Below are 22630 nucleotides of genomic sequence, written 5' to 3' on the forward strand. Positions count from 1 at the left end.
TATCCAGATAGTGTCTCTTGCCACTAAAAATATTGAACAGACTTTATTTCCATTGGAAACAATTGAATTTATAGCTCCCACTTGTTTCAGAGATACAGCCTGTAATGAAAAACATTTCTTTTCTAAATGGGACTCCACAAACACAGGGCTGGCCCCTGGCTAACTGGCTTTATTCTTCTGCTTTGTCAGACTGACGAAATTGCAATTGCTCTGCTGGTCTCCCTTCAGAAGTCACCACAAGGCAATATGACTGAAATGTTTTCCAGTCACACCGGGGTCAAAGCTCTCTCCACTTGTTTATAAGATGCTGGAGAGGATCTCCTCTATCAGTAATGGTAGGCAGTTTAAAAGGCTGGATTAGAGTGCAGTTGGCCCTTTTGTAATAGGGCTACGAATTCTGTATGGATCTGTTATTCCATAATGTGATTTACCCAGTCACACTATGGTAAGCTTGCAAATGCAGGAAGTACTGCAGGTATCGATCTGCAAAAAACTGAAGATAGTCTTTTCTTTAATTACAATGAGACAGACATTTCTGTGCTCCATCTGTATAAAAGGATGCAGTGCCCTCTTTTGGGTGGACAGATGAATTCTTTCATTTTTCTTTGGAGGTCACAAGAGTCATCAACATAATGTGACAATTCGTACACATTTTCCCCTGTAAGTCCTCGTATGTATTTGTTGCGTCTATATTTTTGGCAATTAAGATTTTGAAGTCCATTCTTTCATTGAGATCAAGAAGAAAACAAAACAAGAATGCTCCAAGGAGTAGGACTGGGAAATAACAGATGGGGTTGAAAGAGAATGAGTTTCGATAATATTATAACCCCTCTGAGAACTGCTTTTTATTCTCTGTACATTAAAAATTATATTAAGCATTCTTGGTTTTTGTTATTGTTGTTGTTCTTTTCTCTGCTGATGGTGATTGTGATTCTTCCTCCAGTTCTAACTTAACTGTAATTTTAAGGTCTATGTAACATTAAAGCTACGCCAATCAATATCTTCATATTAACAACTGATAAAATGATTATGTGTAATATGTAAGTTGTAGCTCCTTTGCTAACATGTTCACCATAACAACTTAATAAGGTGATAATATGTCAGTGTGGTGTTTATAGCTTGTGGCACTGTCCAAGTCCAAGTGACCAAAAAAAGTTAATGCAGCTTAACTAATTGTGGAATTGTGGTTAAAGAATTAGGTACATGCCTTTATGGGGGATTTTTCTTCTCAAGTGCACAAAATTCAGTGTTATTTTGATGTATTTTTTATTTTAAAACTGCATTGATTTATATTTTATGTACACTTGGGGGCAATGGGCTAAGCTGTAAACACAACATTTATGTAATTATCATCTAAAAGTTGTGGTCCCTATCGTGTTAGAAAACAACTGCCTACACAGAGCAACACTAGCATTATAGCATTATTCAGTACACTTTTTGTTGTTCATACTCCCTATACTCCTGAGAAAGAATATCTCCTTTCTCTTTAGCTGCTGAGGCAGGTAATGTTCTGTAGGTTTATCAGAGCTTATATGCTGAAAATATGCTTATATGCTAAAATCAGAAGCTTGCTGCAGCTGGAAACAAGGTTGGTGAGAGCCATGAGAGTCAACCAAAACAGTAAAGTTGTGGTTTGGGTGATAACTCTCTGTAGGTTTGTCACTATGAGTGACACCTTATGCATTACATATAGTCATTTGTCCTGTTGTTCATATAGAAATATTGATTAGTGCAGCTCTAACTTGTGCAAGAACACCCAGCTCCCACCTCAGCATTGACAGAGTTGGACTGTTGACCAACAGTCATTTATTTAAACACTGGTTTTTGGCCACATATCATACATTCCGGTTTCAAACCTCACAGTATAAGGGCTGCCTGTACAATAGATGGAGTCTGACTCTGGAGTTGGCAGAAATAAATAAATACATTTTATAAAGTGGTGGTTGGTGGGTGAGCATTTTCTCTAATGGCACTGCAGCACTTTTCAGGCGTGTGTGAGTGTGGCTTAATCACTTGTAAGACTTGATTGAGTGTGTGTTAATAAACATCCCCTGGTGATTAGTGGTTTATGTGCTCGGCTCTCCGCAGGCTGAAGACGCAGTCCTGAAGATTGATGGAGGGCCATGCTATTCAAACAGCAGGCATTGCTGAGACAGAAGCTCTTCGTTCTGGGCAGCCTTGCAATCGGAAGTGTCCTCTATCTTGTGGCCAGGGTTGGGACCTTGGATAGGTAAGTTATCACTGTCACTGTCTGAGAAATACTTTGATTTAAATGAATATAACTTTTTTCATAATTTATTTTTAGTCTTCATACTCTGTGTCACTGATAATGTAAATATTAGTGCTGCTCCAAACATATGAAACCTGGCAAATTTTGGGTCAAGATGTGATGTTTTTACAGATTTGGCAGCAATAGGCAAAGAGACACTTTTGCTCTCAATTGTTCTGTCAGGCAGTGCTTCCTACCTGCAAGGTTAGGTTCTTCCAGTTTTCGCAAATGAGGTCAAATTTTCACATAACACGGAAAAATCACTGCCTGCAAGGCACAACTCAGGGAAAGAAACTCAGAGTTGGTTTGGAAAGGAGTGCATCAAACTGCACAGGTGTTCTTAAGGAAGAGTTTCATTTTCTAGCAAAGAACATGTTTTCTTTATATCAGACACAACAAAAAATGATAACCTTTATTTCATAGAATATCCATGAAGTTCTCTTTTTATCATTACAAAGATTCTATTATAATTATGATGATGGTGATTATTATTAATTCATGTTTTAGGGTATTACGGTTAGGGCACATTTTTGGGGGTATAGTTACAATATATTATTTTGATCAAAGGAATAGTTTGACATTTTGGGAGCAGGGTTAATTGTTTTCTTGCCAAGAATGAGACGATCAATAAGTGGTATTGATCTTCTCATCTAACTCTCAGCAAGAAAGCGAATATAAACACATTTACCAAAGTATTAATCTATTCCTTTAAGGTTTGGGGAAAGGTTTTGGTTATTGTTTATCTCTCTGTACTTTACAAAAAACAATGTCATTGAGGTCCACTCCTTTACTGCAAAAAATGATCAGCTTATCTTTAGTCACTTCTGTCTATTGAAATATTAAAGCTTTATTTTTCTGAAACAAGTGAAAAAATATCTGGCAGTGACAGTGCTTTCCCCTATTCCAATAGAAATCAGCTTGTTTCTTTCTAGTGTCAATGTCATTTTCCTTGATCTGCTGTGCAGTCTTTCAAGATACTGACAGTTATTACCTCAAAAATATTGAAACAACATGATTTGAACTGGAAATAGGCTGAAATAGTTTGACGGCACTGGACATTTTATCTTGATAAGACTTTCAGGATTTAATAATAGACAAACATAATTTGATAAGTTGGATAGTTTTGTGTACACTGCAACCCATGCAATCAGGCTACATTATTGGTATTGACAATAATAGTCATTGTGGCTGAACAGGCAAAGTATACAACACAAGTACAAAAACGGACTTGAGTTAACAAGGCAAAAGACGTGTGTTCAGCACTTTTTGAGTGTGTAGCCCCATGGTGTTTAACAAAATTAGGAAGGAATGCGCTTTAACCAGTCCAGCATCTTTATAATAAAGAAGTTATTATAGAGAAATATATTGAGACTGTCTCTTTTTTTCTTTCAGGCTACAGCCCATTTGCCCCATCGAGAGCAGACTGCCCCCCCCTGAGCCAGAGCAAATCCCTCTCCGCACCCTACAATTCAAGCGTGGCCTGCTCCATGAACTACGCAAGGGCAATGCCACCAAAGAGCAAATCCGCCTGCACAACCTGGTCCAGCAGCTGCCTCGGGCCATTATCATTGGGGTGCGCAAGGGGGGCACACGCGCCCTGCTGGAGATGCTCAACCTGCATCCGGCAGTGGTCAAGGCCTCGCAAGAGATCCACTTCTTTGACAATGACCAAAACTACGCCCGGGGCATCGACTGGTACAGGGAGAAAATGCCTTTCTCCTTCCCTCATCAGATCACCATTGAGAAGAGCCCTGCTTACTTCATCACAGAGGAGGTCCCTGAACGCATTTTCAAGATGAACTCCTCCATCAAGCTGCTGATCATCGTCCGCGAGCCCACGACCAGAGCTGTGTCTGACTACACGCAAGTGCTGGAGGGTAAAGAGCGCAAAAACAAAACCTACCACAAATTTGAAAAGCTGGCCATCGACAGCAACACCTGCGAGGTGAACACAAAGTACAAAGCAGTCCGCACCAGCATCTACACCAAACACTTGGAGCGCTGGCTGAAGTACTTTCCTGTGGAGCAGTTCCACATTGTAGATGGGGATCGCCTCATCACAGACCCGCTGCCAGAGCTGCAGCTTGTCGAGCGCTTCCTCAACCTCCCCTCGAGGATCAGTCAGTACAACCTGTACTTCAATGCCACCAGGGGATTTTACTGTCTGCGATTTAACATTGTCTTCAACAAGTGCCTGGCAGGCAGCAAGGGCCGTATCCATCCAGAGGTGGACCCATCAGTAGTGACTAAACTACAGAAATTCTTTCATCCCTTCAATCAGAAGTTTTACCAGATCACTGGTAGGACATTCAACTGGCCATGATGAGCTTTGAACTCCTACGAGATTCTGTGGATTGGTGTTTTTTTTAAAATGCCAAGCTACGAGATCTCGAAAGATATTAATAGCACTTTGATTGAATTTAAATACAAGAATGACAGTGTGACCAAATATAAAAGAAAGTTGATGTTAGTTTGTTTTTACGTGTGAAATTAACACAAAGTAGTTTGATGGTTTGACTAAAGGATTGAGTTCAAAGCACTTGATCTTGCAAATGAATTCACTTGTCTGTCATTGTTCCCCGTGAAGAAAAAGCCCAGTGCTGAACTGTGTGATTAACTGAAGAGATTATTTTTGTTTCTTTTTAAAAGACTATCAAACACCAACATTCATGCTGTTAAGATAAGCTTTAAGTGTGATGCTTTTTCATGATTAAACATCTTAAAAGATGACAAAATGACATCTGATAAACAACAAAATTGTTCATTTGTTCTTCATCACGCTGTTTATTTGACCAAAACTGCATGTGCAATCAAAACGCCATCTAACATTGTAGGCTCTTCTCTTAGTCATCTTTTGTTTATTGTTATTTGAAACCATTGCAGGGTTTTTTCCCCACCATATTTTATTTTCAATTCATGCTGTGATTAATCCATTAGAGGATGACCTCCTTTAATTCTCAATACAACACCCAGCCTGAAAAACAGAACAGGCTCCTCAGAATATGATCTTTTGTTTCAAGCTTAAATCAAACCATATCCGAAACCTTCAAAGCATTTAAGACTCAAGATTGTGTTTTCTTGTAAGTACGTTGTTTCTTCCCACCTTCAGCTTTTACATTGGTTTGTGAAACACCTGGCAAAAAGCCATAGTATTAAAAAAAAAGTAATCTGATGATGATCATCATCAGAAGGTCTGATGATTCTCGTCAACCAACTGTTTATTCTATGATGATAAGCGAAATTTGTCTGTTTCTGTGCAAATAGTCATTCTGTATCATAAGTGTGTTGTTAAAAAACGTTAAATTAAAAGAACATGAAAACATTTGTCAGCTGGTTTTGATTGTCATGTCTCCATAAGCAGAAGCGGCCCCTGGCATAGGACACATATGCGGTCACCTATAGGGTGCCAAACAAGGGAGGTGGCGCAAAATGAGTGGGATTTGGTTTTTCTCGCACCGACAGGAAACTTGTTTACAGCTTTTGGAAATATTTGGTTTCCCTTTACATTTTTCCCCTTTTTTCCCATTGACTTGCATGGGTTTTCATCTGGTTTGATTTTTAAACCCTTACTGGTTGGTCAGTTTTCTCCTGACAGCCACCAAACTTCATGTGTTTCAGGCAATGCCGCCAAACACTAGAATAGAAAACAATAGAATGGTGCCTTGACCCCCACTTGCCTTTTTGTCTGGAGGACTGGGAGGACATTGTCTGCATTAGAGGTACCATTGTTACACTTCCTTTTAGTGTGAGTTCATTTTTGAAGTTGTATGACTGGAGGTACTATTGCTGCACCTTTTTGGAGGCTCCAATCTAAAATTTTGCCAAGGACACCAACATAGTCAGGGCCGGCCCTTACAATTCATCCTAGTGGGGGCATGAATGTGTATTCAAAATTTCATGGCAATCCATTTCATTGTATTCTCATATATTTCAGTCTGGACCAAAGTGGTGGAAGGTGAATAACAGACTGACCATGCATAGAGCCATACCGCTAGCATGGTCATTTGACAGCAGGTAAATAATGATTCTGTCCAGACACTGTACCTTTACATATACATATGCAAGCAGAGAAAGGTTTGTATATTTTGTTTAACAATAACCGCAAATGAGGCAAAAATTTAGCAGCAGCGTGACATGGCAGCATGTATGGAACAAGGAAACTACTCTTTGAACTGGAGGCTTGAGTTCAAATCCTGATCCATGCATCTAGCTTGTCCAAGGCTGAATTACCAGCTGGGTGAGGTGGACAACAGCCAAGGGCACCAAACCCTCAGGGGCCACAAAGGCCTTTAGGTTTCTATGTATTCATCCCCAGCATGGCAGTAAAAAATGTGAACATTTGTCAAGTAATCTGCACCATTATAGCGCACCATAAGTTGAAATTTTTAGGACCTAAAGGCTCCTGCATTTTTACCTAATTTTAACCTATTTCTTCAGTTGATTTTGTGCTTATATTGTTCTTATTCCTAAATACATGTGTGTTTAATAAAATGATCAAATAGAAATTGATTGAAAACTTGGGGCAGTGTAGTGTTTTCAGTATAGGAATAGAGGTTGGTTTCTGGGCCTCAAGACAAAATATTCTGTCATTTGCAGTCTGCGGTGTGCACCGTACCTGATGTGGCTTCAGGATAGAGACATATTGTAGAGACTGGGAGGAACAGGTGCAGGAGTAATGCCCTACCTGCTTTGGGACCTTTGATTGGAACCTAACCCTAAACTCCGATTCCCCCCAGAATTTCTACTCAAGCATCAAGTGAAGATCATATGTGACCTTACACATGAGGCAAGTTCTATTATTAACAGCTGCCTGCTTTCAAGCAGACTTGTGAGATTTTTACACATTGGCTACAGTGTTTTCCAACTTGTTGTGGAAGAGTGTGCTGACATCTAGTGTTGTATGCCTGTACACAACGGCAACAAATAAAGCCCTTGTGTACTCATGCCTTAGTTTTTAGAAAGGGAAAGAGAGTTAATTACTTGTGCACAAACGATGGAAAGCATGTTTTGATACTCTAAAAAAAAAAAAAGACTTGGCTTTGTACAACTGATCTATCAGCCATCTGCTGTTTCTCCTCGAAATACCTCATTTAGTCATTCATATGTGAAAACACAAACTGTGAACACTAATTTACCCATGACGTTTTTTTCAACAGGGTGGTTGTCCCATCCTCTCTGCTGTCAGGACCCGGGGCCACTTTATAACTGGCCGGCCCGCCCCTGTACAGTAGCGCCTCCCAGTCACTGCTGCTCCGTGTGTTGCCCTGCTCTGTGTAAATTCATCCTTCTCTCCATCTGCCGAAGCGAAAACTAACCAACTGTTTAAAAAAGTGCTTCAAACATGGCTTACACGACTGCTGGAGGGACTAAGAAGAAGGTCTGCTACTACTACGACGGTATGGGACACGCTGGTGTCTGAATGAGGAGCCCAAATTGAGGCATCTGGCAGGCTAGCCGCGTAGCTGGTGTGTTTAGCTGGTGACTGGTGAATGTATGCTGGTTAACACAAGCTAGTGCAGCTAACGAGCCAGCTTGCTGCTGCCGTTAATAACCATCGCTAATATAGCACTAGTGCCGCTAACTAGTGTCACTCTGCATGTTGAATGGTTGAAAAAACCCTGCAGTTTAGTTCAGCTAATGTTGTGTGCACCTGACGTGTACGGCGAGTGGGAGTATAACAACTGACTAATGGTTACAATGTTGTATTTAGCTAAACTTGAATGTGCTTACGACATTGAAGTTAGCTTCCGATTGGGGTAGGGGGAAGTTAAGGGAAACATAAATAATGATATTTAGCGGCCTATTCTCTGTTTTTCCACCACTTACACTTATGAAAAAGTAAAACACGTCGTAGTAAAAGTTTTAACACTGTTTAAACCCACTTTCAGGTTTGTGAAATCTGTACTTTGTTTATGAAAATAGAAAAAAGGGCGATTTCACTGCTTTTTTCCCCACCCACACCACATAAGACCAGGTCTAGATCAAAAACCACTATACTTAGACCTGTCAAATCTGGACTAGATTAACAAGGAGACTCCAGAGAGTCATTAAAACACAGTTTCAGATTTGTGTAACCTTAATTATATTTGTGAAAACTTGGGAAACAAAGGGTGATTTCACCGATATGTCTTCTTCCAGAACACATCAGAGCAGGTCTAGATCAAAAACCACTGTACTCAAACTTGTTGAATTTTAATAATAATAATAATCTAGTCTGTAGTTGACAAGTCTGAGTATAGTGGTTTTTGATCTGAACCTGGTCTAACGTGTTCTGGATGGGGAAAAAAGCAGTGAAATCTCTCTTCCTTTTTTCAGTTTTCATAAGCAAAACAAAGCTTTCATAAATCTGAAAGTGGGTTTAAAGAGCGTTACAATGTCTAACACACTTTTCATAAGTGTAAGTGGTGAAAAAACAGAATCAGTGGCTAAATATCATTATTTATGTTTCCCTTTACTTTCCCCCTAACCCTGATTTGGAAGCTAACTTCAGCATGGTAATGTGCTCAATACTGGAGTCCCAACTCGTTGTCATCATGGTTTGAGCCGTATAATTGCAGTTATGTTCGAGGTTTTGTTTTCTGTGGATCTGGGTGATTAAACGGAAAGTATCCGAAACTTAGACCCAGAAAGTTTAATCTGAAGCAATAAAGCTTAATGTGCAACTAGGCTATTTCACTCCCAGTGTGCTCAGGCCTCAGTGATGCATAACAGTTCTCACTGGACTGAGTATTGGCGCCTCTGTGGGCCCACACGAACAGGAAACCATCATGACCAACACAGTGTACTCATGCCCTCCCCCAAAGGAACTGCTTATTTTTATACTCAGCAGTTCAGGTCAATGAGGACGTAATTAGTCACAGTATCTGCTGAGCTGGCTTTCCTATTAATTTACAGCAAAGCTTTGCCAGAAAGTGTCACTTGGTGACATCTCAATGATGTGGCGTGCTGTTGAATAGAGTCGATTATATACTCTACTGTTGACAAACTGTCAGTGTGATGATAGGAGGAACTCTGGCCTGTGTAAACTCACATGTGACATGGTGGGTTTATGCTTTTTGAATTGGTCTAACTGCGTACTTGTTCACACGAAGTTTCTTTCATTAATTTTGAATGCACTGTGACCGGTTCTGCAGCATACATATTTAATATTCGTGTGAAGGTTTTCATCCGTATCGTAGCTGCTCTTGTTAACTTTTTTACTTCCCTCACATATAATTCCCACCAGACATAATTATGATCTTATGATCTTATGTGGACACATCTGAAATAGGTTAAGCGGTACACCAATCTGACTTTTCAACCCAATATGATTTAGGGTATGGGCAAATGGTGGGTGAAATGGATATTATGGTATATGTAATTTTATATCACATGTTGATATTTATTGTGATATATTCCCTGTTGAGAAGCTATTGATAGACAAAATAAACAGACAAGAATGTTTGCTTTTGTCTGATTCAGCCAGTTAAATACATGACACATCAAAATATTTCATCCCATTGATGCAAAAATCATATAAAAATTCCATATTTTACGTAAATCAGCTCACTGATGAAGATGTAACGGCCTCGTAAGCCGGTTCTCAGCTTACTGTGTCCATGCAGCAGTGAAGGCTTCACTCATCTTCATGTTACTGCATCTGTTCACCAGAACACTTCAACTGTGCACAGCTTTAGAGCGGCAATGATTAGTCAATTAATTGATAAGACGACTGACAGAAAATTAATAGGCAACTGTTTTAATTAATAATGAATTTGTTGATTAATTGTTTCAGTGATATTTACGGTAAAAATGTCAAACATTGTCTTGTTTCAGCCTCTCAGATGTGATGATTTGTCATATATGACAGTAAATTGAATGTTTTAACATTTTTGACATTTAGAAATTGAAGATATCATGGCTTCTGAGAAATTGTGATTCCTTAGTTTCTGCCCTACGTGGCTTATAATAGTCATCCCTAAAATGTTGTCAAATAACCAATACTGAGGCATTTGGTTAGAAATATTGATGTTTGTATCTATCAGCCCTCTCTTAACAGACAATGATTATCGCTTGTGAATGTAGTTTTTTGACCTATTTTGGTTTCCCTTGCAGGTGACATAGGAAATTATTACTATGGACAAGGACATCCCATGAAGCCACATCGCATCCGGATGACTCACAACCTGCTTCTGAACTATGGGCTGTACAGGAAAATGGAGATCTATGTATGTTTTGTAACCACTTTCAATGATGTAACAACAGTGTCTTGTCTTCTCTGGCCCAGTTTCCACTCAACACATTTGTTACGTTTCAGAGACCACACAAAGCCACGGCCGAGGAGATGACAAAATATCACAGCGACGACTACATCAAGTTCCTCCGATCCATACGGCCAGACAACATGTCCGAGTTCAGCAAGCAGATGCAGCGCTGTAAGTAACACACGGGCCGGAATACATGTCGCGCGTTTTATACACGTTCGATGTGATCCATCAGTCACCCACCTGTTGAGCTGACAGATCCTGACTCATACCTTGTTACGTCACTCATTAAAAAATATGAGGCTTTTGCTGTGTGATGCGGTGTCATTGCTCATTTTCCCTGAAGCTAAGCATGATATTATAAGCCTAACACAAAATTTAATAAAAATTTAATAATTTCTTATCATGTTAGTGGTGGAGCTCTTTATTTTAGGCAGAGCAGCTCCATTATAAAACGCTCCAGGAAACCTTGGTATCCAGGATAGTCTGGAAGGGCATTGAATGGACCCATTAGTAATTCATTGGATGGTCCATTGAGTGCCACCAAATATAACATTTAATATTAGACATATTACTTGTGTAGTTTTTTATTATACCACAGAAATGAAAATTTTTAGGAAAGTATGAAATCATATGGATGTAAAACAGGGTCCTCAAGAAAGTACTTGTTTCATCACTGATAAATATTTCATCAGCATTTTACTTGGAAGTTCAAAGTTCCCTGACTAGAAAACAAGTTAACTGTATTTCACATCTGGTGATAATAGACGCGTTACTTGGGATAGTTAATACAAGGTAACAGTTACTCTCAAAAGTGATCATTTGAGCTGCAGCGCTTAATCACTTAATTGATAAGTTAAAATTAATCAGTACCTATTTGGATAGACAAAATAATCAGCAGATAAATCAATAAAATGAAAAGTGATGATAATAATAATCGGTTGACTGCTATGACGATATCAGTCGTGATCTAAAATGATGCAGTTGACAGCTTCTGGGTCTCTGAGCTAACGTTACATTAGCTAACGTTTGAAGCTAGCTGACAGCTCAGCTCTGAATGCTCCACAGGTCCCAAGTAAAGGTCATGGCTTTTAGATATTGATGTGAATGGGCTTAAAAGTATAATTAAAGGATTCAGACTAGTCTTTACTATCCACTGGCATTAGCTTGCAGAGCAGTTCTTGATTGTTGTCCAGCTAGAACGTTTGGGGCTTATAATGAGCGGTTAGCTAACACTAGATTGCTCATTTACTGAGAGACTTTGTCAGTGTTTTTAACTAAGTATTTCTGGCAGAGTGCTGACTCCGACTTGAGATTCGCAATTACCAGCCAATAGTTTAACTTTTTTCTTTGGCTTCAAAAATGAATGCTAATTGGTTACAGCTAATAAGATCTAAAATTGCAAAGCTTGCTCACAGGGCTGATTCTGTCTGTGACTTTATGGGGTGTGACTGGGCGCAGGGAGGTCATAGTGATGATACATTTTATGCTTAAAGGGGGTAATTGTCACTATGTACCTCTCAGGATCAAACCAGCATCTCTTTATACAGCAATTCTCAGCTGTTTTAATACATAGACTGTAATGGAAACCAGATGTTTAATCCTTTTCAAAGTTGTTTCAGCTGATAGTAACACTGACAGCTCAGACTGTATTACACTTACACCAAACTGTTGTTCTGTTCAGGTGATGTTCTCCCATCAGTAACTGCACTGTTCTCGTTTTAATCTTTGCAGTCAACGTTGGAGAGGACTGTCCTGTGTTTGATGGCTTGTTTGAGTTCTGCCAACTCTCTGCCGGTGGCTCTGCTGGTAAGTTAAGAGAAAACAACACAAAACAAAAAGAGCTGATCACTGTAATCGAACTAATGCTGACCAATGTGTTGTTCAGAACTTCTCTGAGGCAGTGTGCAGGTCTGAAAGTTTACTAGATGATACACAACAACAGTAACTACAGATAGTCAAGGGCCACATCACACATACTGGCACTTAAGCAAAGAGGACTTACTACAATACAGTAAATGAAGTGACATTTTTACTCCTTCGACTTACTTGAACGTACTCACTACTTTTTTCTGTCAAACATTCTGTAATAGAATATGTCACATTTTAAAGTGTTTCATTATTTGAACAAATGAGTGTAACATTACTGGAACGGGTTCATCATTCATAGCATTCAGACTGTTTATAAATCACTGTCATTATTCATTACAGCAGGGCTGCTGGAGGAGCGTGCGCGTGTGTGCACGCTAGCTGTCTTGCTGTGACTCGGAACTTATTACTATCAGTAAAATGATTTTATTACCATACTTTTGAAATATGAATCCTTGAGAATTTCTCAATAACTGATGCATATTTTTATATCTATAAACTATGTTCTCTATCTTGTTAACGATCTGGCATTAGATAATAATGGCAGAAGGATTATTGGCTGGCCAGCTGGCTGCTATTATTCCTGTGGCGTAGTAGTCTGGTGGAATGATCTGTCCTTCTGAAATACAGTCACCTGCTGGCTTCAGTCGTAAGAAAACTTAAGCTGTGGATACTTTGTACTAGGGATGGGAAATTAATTGAAAAGTTACAGAAACCAGCATGATGACACTCTAACAACCTTTAGCCATGCTGGTATGTTTCGATAAGTTCGTTCCTTTATACAGGCTGCCGCCAACATGTCCTCTCTAGTTGTCACGTCTGTGGTGTGGGCACAGTTGGGCTTCAGTCTACGCAATAAATGTAAATACTATCAGAAAATAGCAGAGCAGCACAACCTCGTTGGGAGCATTCATTCTGATGTTTGAGGGGGAGAGAGAGGCGGTGTGACCGCGCTCAGGGAGTCAGGTGTGCTGCCGTCGGAGCGGAGTCATGTTAGCAGTAAGTTGTAAATGTTCAGTATGAGCTCCAGTTTGTCTGAAAATAAATGCTACAGCTCCTGAGTTTTGTTTATCAGCAGGAGTCTCCCCGAGAGGTCACTTCAGAGTCAGCAGTCTATTACACAAACATTTGTTAAAATGTCACTCCATGCCCTTTAACACTATACCCTACAATACTTAATAGCCTATAATATACTATATAATAGTAATTATTGTTATCATTTTGATAGTGGTTGGACATGTGAAATACAGCCTCTTTTACTTTTTCTGTTCCTGTTTTAGCAAATAAATACCCCAAAGTGCTCTTAAACTAACTAAACTCTTCAACTTAACTACTACTCAACTACTGAATATGTTAAATCAACATATTATTCAGTCATAATACACGTTTCTGTTTATTTTTCAGTAGAAATAATTAACAAGAGGTCCACTGTGAGGTCAGAGAATTTTGTACAGAGGTGCATTTAACAAGATATTGTCTGTTAATCATTACATTTTTGTTCTTGTGGATATCCTTAATGACCATATTGTATTAGTTGACCAGTTGGAGAATGCATCAGCATCAGGCCACCTGGCTTGGTTGTTAATGCGAACCAAATGTCCAGCCGTTATATATGAATCTATTGCACAATGTATGTCATAGATTTCATATCCAAACAGAAATAAGAGCTTGTAAAGTATCAGTCATGTACATACATCATCTCTAACTGATCTAGTAACAGAATCAAACGTGTTCTGTTTTGTGCAGCTGGTTCAGTGAAACTGAACCGACAGCAGACTGACATTGCAGTGAACTGGGCAGGAGGACTCCACCACGCGAAGAAGTCTGAAGCCTCTGGCTTCTGCTATGTTAATGACATCGTGCTGGCCATCTTGGAGCTGCTCAAGTGAGTTTCACCAACATCTTCATCAAACCCATTGTCTGGCATTTCTATTTCCATGTCCATGCCCGTCAGTGTGTGCAGTAAGTGTTGTCATGGAGATCTCAGTGATGTCCATGACAAAAAAAACATGTTTATATTGTTTCCACATATCCTAGCTCTGTCTGCCTTGTCCTTCACTCCCAGGTACCACCAGAGGGTGCTGTACATTGATATTGACATCCACCATGGGGACGGAGTGGAGGAGGCTTTCTACACCACAGACAGGGTCATGACTGTCTCCTTCCATAAATACGGGGAGTATTTCCCTGGAACTGGAGACCTCAGGGTAATCCTTATCCTTTCTCCTCATTTAGGCCTAGTCCACACACATACGGGTATTTTTGAAAACATAGCTTTTTCTCTGCGTTTTGCCCTTTCATCAACATTCAGACTGCGTTTTAGGTCACTGAAAACGGAGCTTTTGGAAAACTTCCAGGATGAAAATGTTCAGAAACTCCATTTTCATTGTTTATGTGTACACAGTGAAAGTGGAGTTTTTGACTTGTGACATCAGAGTGTGTGCCATTATCTCCTTTGTTTATGAGGTGACATTTCCTGCAATGGCAGATGTGGCCAAAATAGTGCTGGTTCTAACCTTGACTTTTTATATGTTTACACATAAATGTACAGTTACTCTTCCACTATATAGAGGAATAGAGGCATCAGAATGTGCTACGGAAGTCACTGCTACATAATCCTACACTCCCATGACACACAATGTTGCCAGTTTTGGATGAGAGCCGGTTGGAAATAACCTTTTTCAGGCTTCTGATTGGCCGACATGGCTTTAGGGTTGGGGTTATATTGCCACCTATTAGTTAGTCATGCTCTTGACAGTGCTTCAGTTGTGTTTTTCATTTGGACTGTAGACAGTGCTCGTGTGGACAAGATTTTTTTTTCTGAGTACGAAGGAGGAAAAAACCCTTTTTCAATAATACCTGTGTACGTCCATGATGTTTATATGAAAACAGCAAAACATCAGATGGGGTGAAGTAGAAGTGGATGGAATGGCAGAAAGGAAAGCTGTAATAAGCTGATCTGATCACACAACAACACAATGTATTTGTGTGAGATTGTAGTTTTATTTGTTTCTTTATTTAAAGTCATAATAGCCTTTGATGAAATATTCTAATTATTTAGTGATTTATGTGTTTTTCTGTCTTTCACTCCACTGACCTCTTGTTTTTTTTAGGATATTGGAGCTGGAAAAGGCAAATATTATGCAGTCAACTTCCCTCTGCGGGACGGCATCGACGATGAGTCATATGAGCAGATCTTCAAGCCTGTGAGTGACTCTGTTACCATGAAAATGACAAAAACTCTTTTACATTTCACTGCACATCATAGCCATTTTCAAGATTCAAATGATCTGATTAAACATCTCTACTGGAAGAAATGTATCATGTTTATTCAGAAGCTGACTTGAACATTCTACCAGGAATGGTTTTTCTGTACTTGAATGATGACTTGACTAACTTGACTACTTCACTGCGCTTCATTCCAGTGTTTATACACACATTATATAAAGGTTGTGAGACTTCAAGCTGCACTGAACAATATTTTTATATTCACTATGGACTAAATGACTATGTGTAATGTGTAATGTGAAATGTGTCAGTGAGCAACTAGCAACTAGCTGGTGAACATAGTGGAGCGTTTAGCAGCTAAAGATCCAGATATTTTTCCCAGGAGGCGGTGGAGACCAAAACAAAGCTAAAAGAGAGTAAATACTAGACTGACAGTCCCCTAATTGAATGCTAATGTTGCTCTGTGTCTGCTGGATGTGTAACTGTTTGCTTACATGTTCGACATATCAACTTAATTAGGTCATAACATGTCACATGCTGTGTTTTCAGGTTGTTCTGCTGCCCTGAAGTGGCAAAAATTTTTCAATTATTGCAGCTTGAGGTTACTGTGACTGTAATTTCAAAGCCAATTTAAAAACTATTAAATTACCTTTATCATTTAGAGAGCGGCCTGCTGTAAGGTGTTCAAACAGGCACACATTTGTAGGAACCAAAAATGTTAATTATTAATTTAGAATCTATTTTGAGGCAGGAGAGAGGCTAGCACAACACTAAACAGTTTTTCATAATTGGTTGTTTTTGCTTTTTTTTGTCATTCTTCTTCTTTGCACATTTAAAGCTACACTTCAATGTAAGGGATCATTTAAATGTCACATTAGACATAGAAGGCTACAGCTGGGTGACTAGTTAATGCACACTAGCTTCCAACACTTGGTGAGTGTAATTTATTTTGTGCTGTGGTCCTTCAGGTGATGTCCAAGGTGATGGAGATGTATCAGCCCAGTGCTGTGGTTCTTCAGTGCGGTGCAGACTCTCTCTCAGGAGACCGCCTAGGCTGTTTTAATCTCACCATCCGTGGTACACACACGCACACGCACACGCACACACAAATTAACCCGATCCTGTCAGATGAAGCCTCACATTTATATTATAAGCCAGGTCAATGCATGACTTGGTTTGTCAGGAAGTGTTATATTGTGCCTCTTGTTTGTTTCAGGACATTCCAAGTGTGTTGAGTACATAAAATCCTTCAATCTCCCGCTGCTCATGCTGGGCGGAGGAGGATACACCATCCGCAACGTGGCCCGCTGCTGGACCTATGAGACAGCTGTGGCTCTGGACACAGACATCCCCGACGGTTAGTCACTCATTCCAGTGTCAGTGAATGTGAAAAAGGCTTACGTCAAAACAAAAGCACATACTGAACATCCACAGAATATTCCTCCTTGATGATGCCTAAAACATACACTTCTTACTGCAGTTACTTGATAGTGTGTGTTGGCGGCAGATTAATTAGCTTGTTAGACCATGGACAACCTGATTTTGATTATGGACTGAGATATGTGGGTATATTTCAAAGTTTTCCCCTTTAAAGTATGCTGTGTTGTCTTTGACATCCCTTTTTAAACATGAGTAAAAATGTCAAAAATATATGTTTGATGGTATAGTCTTCCAGTTTGTGTGCCCACATTATTCATTTATGAGCACAAATTAGTGTTTGTTATTTTTCTTGCCCCATGACACCTGCCAGGCTCAGCAGTCTCCCAGTGCTTTGATGTTTCATATTGAATCACTGTAGTAAAGTGCCACTGGGACCAAACTCATCGTCCGCATAGATTTTTAAGGCATAAAAACTGTATTGAAATCACTGAAAGGTGCTAAAAAATGATTCAGTAATGTTTCATATCCAGTCAACCACAAGCATTCTATTAAGAGAATCACAGGGCATGTTTATGTAAGATAAAATTGAGTCTTTTTTTTTTTTTGTAATGAAATGAACTTCATTCAACAACGAGCATCAGCTTAGAACTGAAACTTCGGAGCTGTAAACTGTTTGAATGAAACTCAGCGTTGTCTGCAGCACCTCTCTTGTTTGACTGTTGAGCCTGAGGTGTCGGGGCGGGTAGAGGTGAAGGGCAATCATGACTTCACCTCTGGAAAGGGAAGGGACTGGCTGCTACCTTTTCCTGCTGGGAGCGCTGACTCAGCAGACTGTCTCTTCCACTGAATGTGTGTAACATAAAGAGCGAGGATGTAATCACAGCCTGTCGAATGGGCCAGCAGTTCTCTTAATGGAATTTCAGGACATTAACTGAACTCCCTTCTCATTTCAATTCACCTCCCCCCCCACCCCTCTCAGCGAGGATCACTGCAGGTTGTAAAGCCTCAGTAAATCATATTAACAGGTGTGTTATCACTCCTTTTTCTTTCCAAACGGCTGATAATTTGACACTTTGTTTTATCCTGGGTGTGTAAATCTTCTGCGGCTGCGTTCATGTCGGCTCAGACGGTTTGCTTACTTTTCTCAATGGTGCTTCTATTGCAGAGCTGCCGTACAATGACTACTTCGAGTACTTCGGGCCTGACTTCAAGCTGCACATCAGCCCCTCCAACATGACCAACCAGAACACACAGGAGTACATGGACAAGATCAAGTACGTGCTGGTTCTTAAATCAGCTGCAGTGGAAACATGTTTTAAATATTGGACATTTTTCACCGATTAAGCTCTGAGACAGCCAAAGCCAAGTTTCTGTACGTTCATGATACAGCAAAGATGACAGATCAGGTGATAGTTAGTATACAATGTACATGTCATCAACAAACCAGCTAACATCATCATCTGATCATATTTTCATCAACTGGAAGCCTGTTTCACGTCTCTCCACTGTACAGATGATCATAATAGCAATATTTAGATCTAAAAACAAATCACATTTAAATGAAGCTGAAAGGAGCAGAATGAACCTCATTTTTATGACATCATCAACATCACAAGCAGCTGTCAGAGTGTCAGTGTGGTTCTGTGTGTGTGTGTGTGTGTGTGTGTGTGTGTGACTGTTCAGGCAGCGGCTGTTTGAGAACCTGCGAATGCTGCCTCATGCTCCTGGAGTGCAGATGCAGGCCATCCCAGAGGACGCTGTCCCAGGCGACACCGTGGACGAGGACACAGAGGATCCTGACAAACGCCTGTCCAGTAAGACACTCCTCCATTTAACCACTACATCACATCACATTACAACAGTCAACATCAGTCACTAAAAGAAATAAGAAGCTGCTCATCTTTTTCTGTCAATGACATATTCAACTTAGATGAAACTTCCTCAGCTTCCAAAGGATCCGTCAAAACATGATGTCCTTTAGAGAAGATACAAACATGGCAGGAAAGATCAAATCATTAAAATCACTGAAACAACAAAGTCCTGTGTGCTTAAATGCGGCCGTTCTCAACCAGTGGGGCGTGGCCCACAGGTGGGCCTCAGAGTGCCATCTAGTGGGCTGCGGAGGTCGTAGTACTGTCAAATGGTTATTTTTTTATTTTATTTTTTTTGTAATTTACAAAGCTGGTTGTTTTTATATCTAATTGTGCTCATAAAAAACATTAAATTAAAATGCATAATTTCAATGACCAGTTGCATTTGAATATCCAATCACGAAACATCATTAGGTAGAGGCAAACGTGTTTTGCCACTGTTAGCCACCTAGCTTTCTCTGTGGACCCTACTTTAGAGTACATGGCTCTGTCCACTGTGTTGGAAAATGAACTGATGGAACTATCAGAAGACAGCAGCCTGAAGCTTCAGCTCAGTTGCTCTTGCTTCATTCTAGATACTGGCTGCCAGTATATATCCCTCTCGGTCAAAACAGGCAATTAAATTTCTGTTGCTTTTCACTGCGGCCTATTGATGTGAGTCAGGGTCTACCATAATGAACGTCACAAAATCAAAGGCAGGAAACAAACTGAAAGCAACTTTGAATGCTACTGTGCGTGTCAGCCTCTCACCAATCCCACCACGACTTGATCTCATTATTTTCCAGAAGCAAGTGCCTCACTGAGGGTAAGCAGAGTATTTATTCTGTCATTACAGCTGACCATGACTTAACACATATTTACAGCCCAGTTTATCTGTCATGTTATGGTTTTTTTGTTTGTTTTTTTTATTTGGGTGGGTGGTCCTCTGAAAATTTTTAACAACCACAAGTGGGCTTTAAGTTACAGAAGGTTGAGAATCCCTGTTTTAATTCACCTCCACATACACATCCTCTGGACACAAACACATCAACATGTTGTCCACAGATTGTGGTCAGTCAGTCTGTGTTGTTGTGTGATTGCAGTCCGCGCCACAGATAAGAGGATAGCCTGTGATGAAGAGTTCTCCGACTCCGAGGACGAGGGGGAGGGAGGCAGGAGGAATGTGGCCAATCACAAGAAGGGAGCAAAAAGGCAGAGAGTAGAAGAAGACAAGAAGGAAGGCGAGGAGAAGAAAGCTGGTGGGTATTCTCTACCTGCACACTGAAACAAGTGGCACACTTGTCCTAAAGTGGTGAAATTAAATGTTTCTTTTTGTTTTTCATCCCAGAGATGAAAGAAGAGGAGAAAACAAAAGACAGCAGTGCTGAGAAGACTGACTCAAAAAGGTGATATGCCTCTCTATTAGTGTTTGTCTGAGTTGGTGTTCACAGATAAATGACTGAGTGAAATACAGTTTAGAGTTGTATTCATACCTGATAATGTTAGTGAGAAAAACTGTTTCAATAATAGCTTGAGTTCTACTGTCAAAAGCCATTTTATTAACCCTGTATACTCGTATCTGTTACTGTTTAGACATAATTAGACAGTTAAAGGTATGTTCTGAATGAATGCTGAACAAGAGAATGTGACTCCTGAAACTGACTCAACGTGATCCGCTAGAGAGCAGATGTATCACTCTGTCGCAGATGTTAGAACTACAGAAACAATCACTATTTTAGTGTTGTTACAGAGTGGATGTTCTTCCTTCGCAGTTGATCTTTTTTGAGTACAGACACACAAATCAAGAACAGAAAAGTGTAATCGTAGCCTGCCATCAAGTTACTCACAGAACGTTAAATTAATTAGTGACGGCTGCTTGTCACACTGCTAATATTTGCTAATAAGAAAGACAGGAGAGATAATTTGTTAGCATCACAGTTCAACAAATCTGTGTATTTTGCCATCCCAGGTGTCAGAACTTGCATTCACCGCAACCATAGCATCCTAAATAGTTCTTCATATTCTCACACACTGATTTTAATTAAGCATAGCTAGCCAGAAGCTCACACTGTAGGCTGTTGTGAAGGAGAGCAGTGCTGCACTAACCAGCTGAGGTGGATGAAACACACAGCACAGTAATGAAAGGATCAGAATTTGATCAGGTTTATTTTAGCTGATACAGATGCATTTTAAATATGCCCGGAACTGCCCCGATACTGATCCTCAGATTACTGATTTTCTGTTTTTTCACGTTTTAATGATACGGTATTCGTGAACATGAATATTGTTTTAAATTAGCATTTTAATTCTTACAAATTCCACATAATGTTATGCTCCTTTCCCACTGAGCCTTTGAGTAAATCCTCAGCTGTAATAAGGAGTTGAACTCTCATTTTTCTTTTGGCAGTGTCAAGACTGAGCAGACGAGCAGTGCCTGAATTGTTCTTCTTACACACATGCACACACACACACACAAACTCAACGGTGCTGTCCACACTCAAGGATCCAACTGTTCACCCAGTCACCGTCAGAAGCATAATATTTATTATGACTCTCCATTTTCTACTTGTAAATCTTAAATGTAAGCGTTTGTCTTTGTGTAGTGTCTCCAGTGGATTTCTTGAATCCACCACTTGAATTTGCTGTACTACGTCCATCGCTACCCTTTCAATCATTTTATTCCAATGTGCTTGATCTTCTGAAGGAAATGTCTGCTTGCTTGTTTTTTAGGAAACAGTGGGTAAACCTGTAGATGAACCTACAATGATTTCATGTTTAAATTTTGATATGCATTTGTCAATAAAAATTTTTATACTATTTCTTTGAAATATGTGTTACTTTGTCAGTATGGTTTGCACTTTTGAGCTGTGTGTAATGAAAATAAGCAGCCACATGAGGGCGCTGTGACACAAGAGAAGGCAAACTAAGCACAAGTGGGGTTTTAATTGTGGAAGCAGACTAGCTTGTATACATTAGCCGGTAGTTTATAGTTTCATGTTTATTGACAAGCATACATATATAGTAAAGCGTAGTAGAAGATACTACCATGTTGAATACTTTCTTCTGGTGAATTCGGCACACAGAAAGCCCAACAAAGACGACTCTAATGTCGTAAAATGCCGTTTATCGGTAGAGTGCTCCTCTTTCTGCCGTCCACCGTCGCTTGGTGTGGTGGAAGCAGACAGCAGGGACTAACAGGCGACTCAATGATTAAAGTTGAATGTGTCATCCAATTTATGTCCTCTTCGTGCGTTTAAGGTATGCCGAACTGAAAAGTATCTCCCAATTATTTTCATGAGTCCGTTCATTAGGTTGTACCCGGCATGTTTTCGTCGTTGCTATCAAAGAAACTTTAAACTGTCGGAATTTTGAATGGGGTTCGTTCTGCGTAGTAGACAATGGGCCAATGAATGAATGGTTGAAGTTAAAGACATGCGCTAACTGAGAGGTAAGCTAACTACTTGTTATTTTCGATGTAAAACAGTTGTGGCAGCTAGCTTTAATTGTTTCCATTAGCTTAAGGTTTATTATTGTAATGTTTCCACATGCAGAGATTGATGCTAGTCTGGAAGGATGAACATCACCCATGATTGAGGTAGGATATTGTTTAGACTGGAATAAAAATGTCTCCCTAACAATGTAATGCATCTCCATTCCATACCTTTTCCTTGTAAGGTGAGTTCTGGGCCTCAGACCAGACATAGGCTTATAATTGATTAGTATCTCATTTTTCATGTTTAAGAGGAGTTGTTGGGTTTTGGGGGACTTCCCGAGGTCCTGGAGAAGTGATG

At 39.9% G+C, this 22630-nt stretch overlaps 2 protein-coding genes across 5 annotated transcripts in view; both read left to right on the plus strand.

Moving 5' to 3' along the window:
* Positions 1–5594, plus strand: part of LOC122999900 (heparan sulfate glucosamine 3-O-sulfotransferase 5) — a 127677-nt gene extending 122083 nt beyond the window's left edge. For all 4 annotated transcript variants that reach the window (XM_044377261.1, XM_044377260.1, XM_044377259.1 and 1 more), the window contains 2 exons: positions 2089–2230; positions 3662–5594. In XM_044377261.1, the coding sequence (XP_044233196.1) occupies positions 2124–2230; positions 3662–4592 (1038 nt within the window). In that variant the 5' untranslated portion in view covers positions 2089–2123 and the 3' untranslated portion in view covers positions 4593–5594. The remainder of the gene's footprint in view (positions 1–2088; positions 2231–3661) is intronic.
* A 1895-nt stretch (positions 5595–7489) lies between these two features.
* On the plus strand, positions 7490–21656 carry LOC122999893 (histone deacetylase 2). The gene is made up of 14 exons (XM_044377247.1): positions 7490–7665; positions 10364–10476; positions 10566–10683; positions 12247–12321; positions 14128–14266; positions 14447–14588; positions 15495–15587; positions 16578–16686; positions 16826–16966; positions 18155–18263; positions 18673–18803; positions 19943–20098; positions 20188–20245; positions 21247–21656. Exons 1-14 carry the CDS (start codon positions 7611–7613, stop codon positions 21275–21277), a joined length of 1470 nt encoding a protein of 489 aa, XP_044233182.1. The 5' UTR covers positions 7490–7610; the 3' UTR covers positions 21278–21656.
* The last annotated feature ends 974 nt before the right edge of the window (positions 21657–22630 follow it).

The sequence above is a fragment of the Thunnus albacares genome, chromosome 16 (genome assembly GCF_914725855.1).
Source record: "Thunnus albacares chromosome 16, fThuAlb1.1, whole genome shotgun sequence".
NCBI classification, from domain to species: domain Eukaryota; kingdom Metazoa; phylum Chordata; class Actinopteri; order Scombriformes; family Scombridae; genus Thunnus; species Thunnus albacares.

Coding starts and splice junctions, on each gene's coding strand:
- LOC122999893 (XM_044377247.1), top strand. CDS start 7,611: ATGGCTTACACGACTGCTGGAGGGACTAAGAAGAAGGTCTGCTACTAC. Junction 15,588..16,577: donor ATGAGCAGATCTTCAAGCCT/GTGAGTGACTCT, acceptor GTGGTCCTTCAG/GTGATGTCCAAGGTGATGGA. Junction 20,099..20,187: donor AGGCGAGGAGAAGAAAGCTG/GTGGGTATTCTC, acceptor TTTTCATCCCAG/AGATGAAAGAAGAGGAGAAA.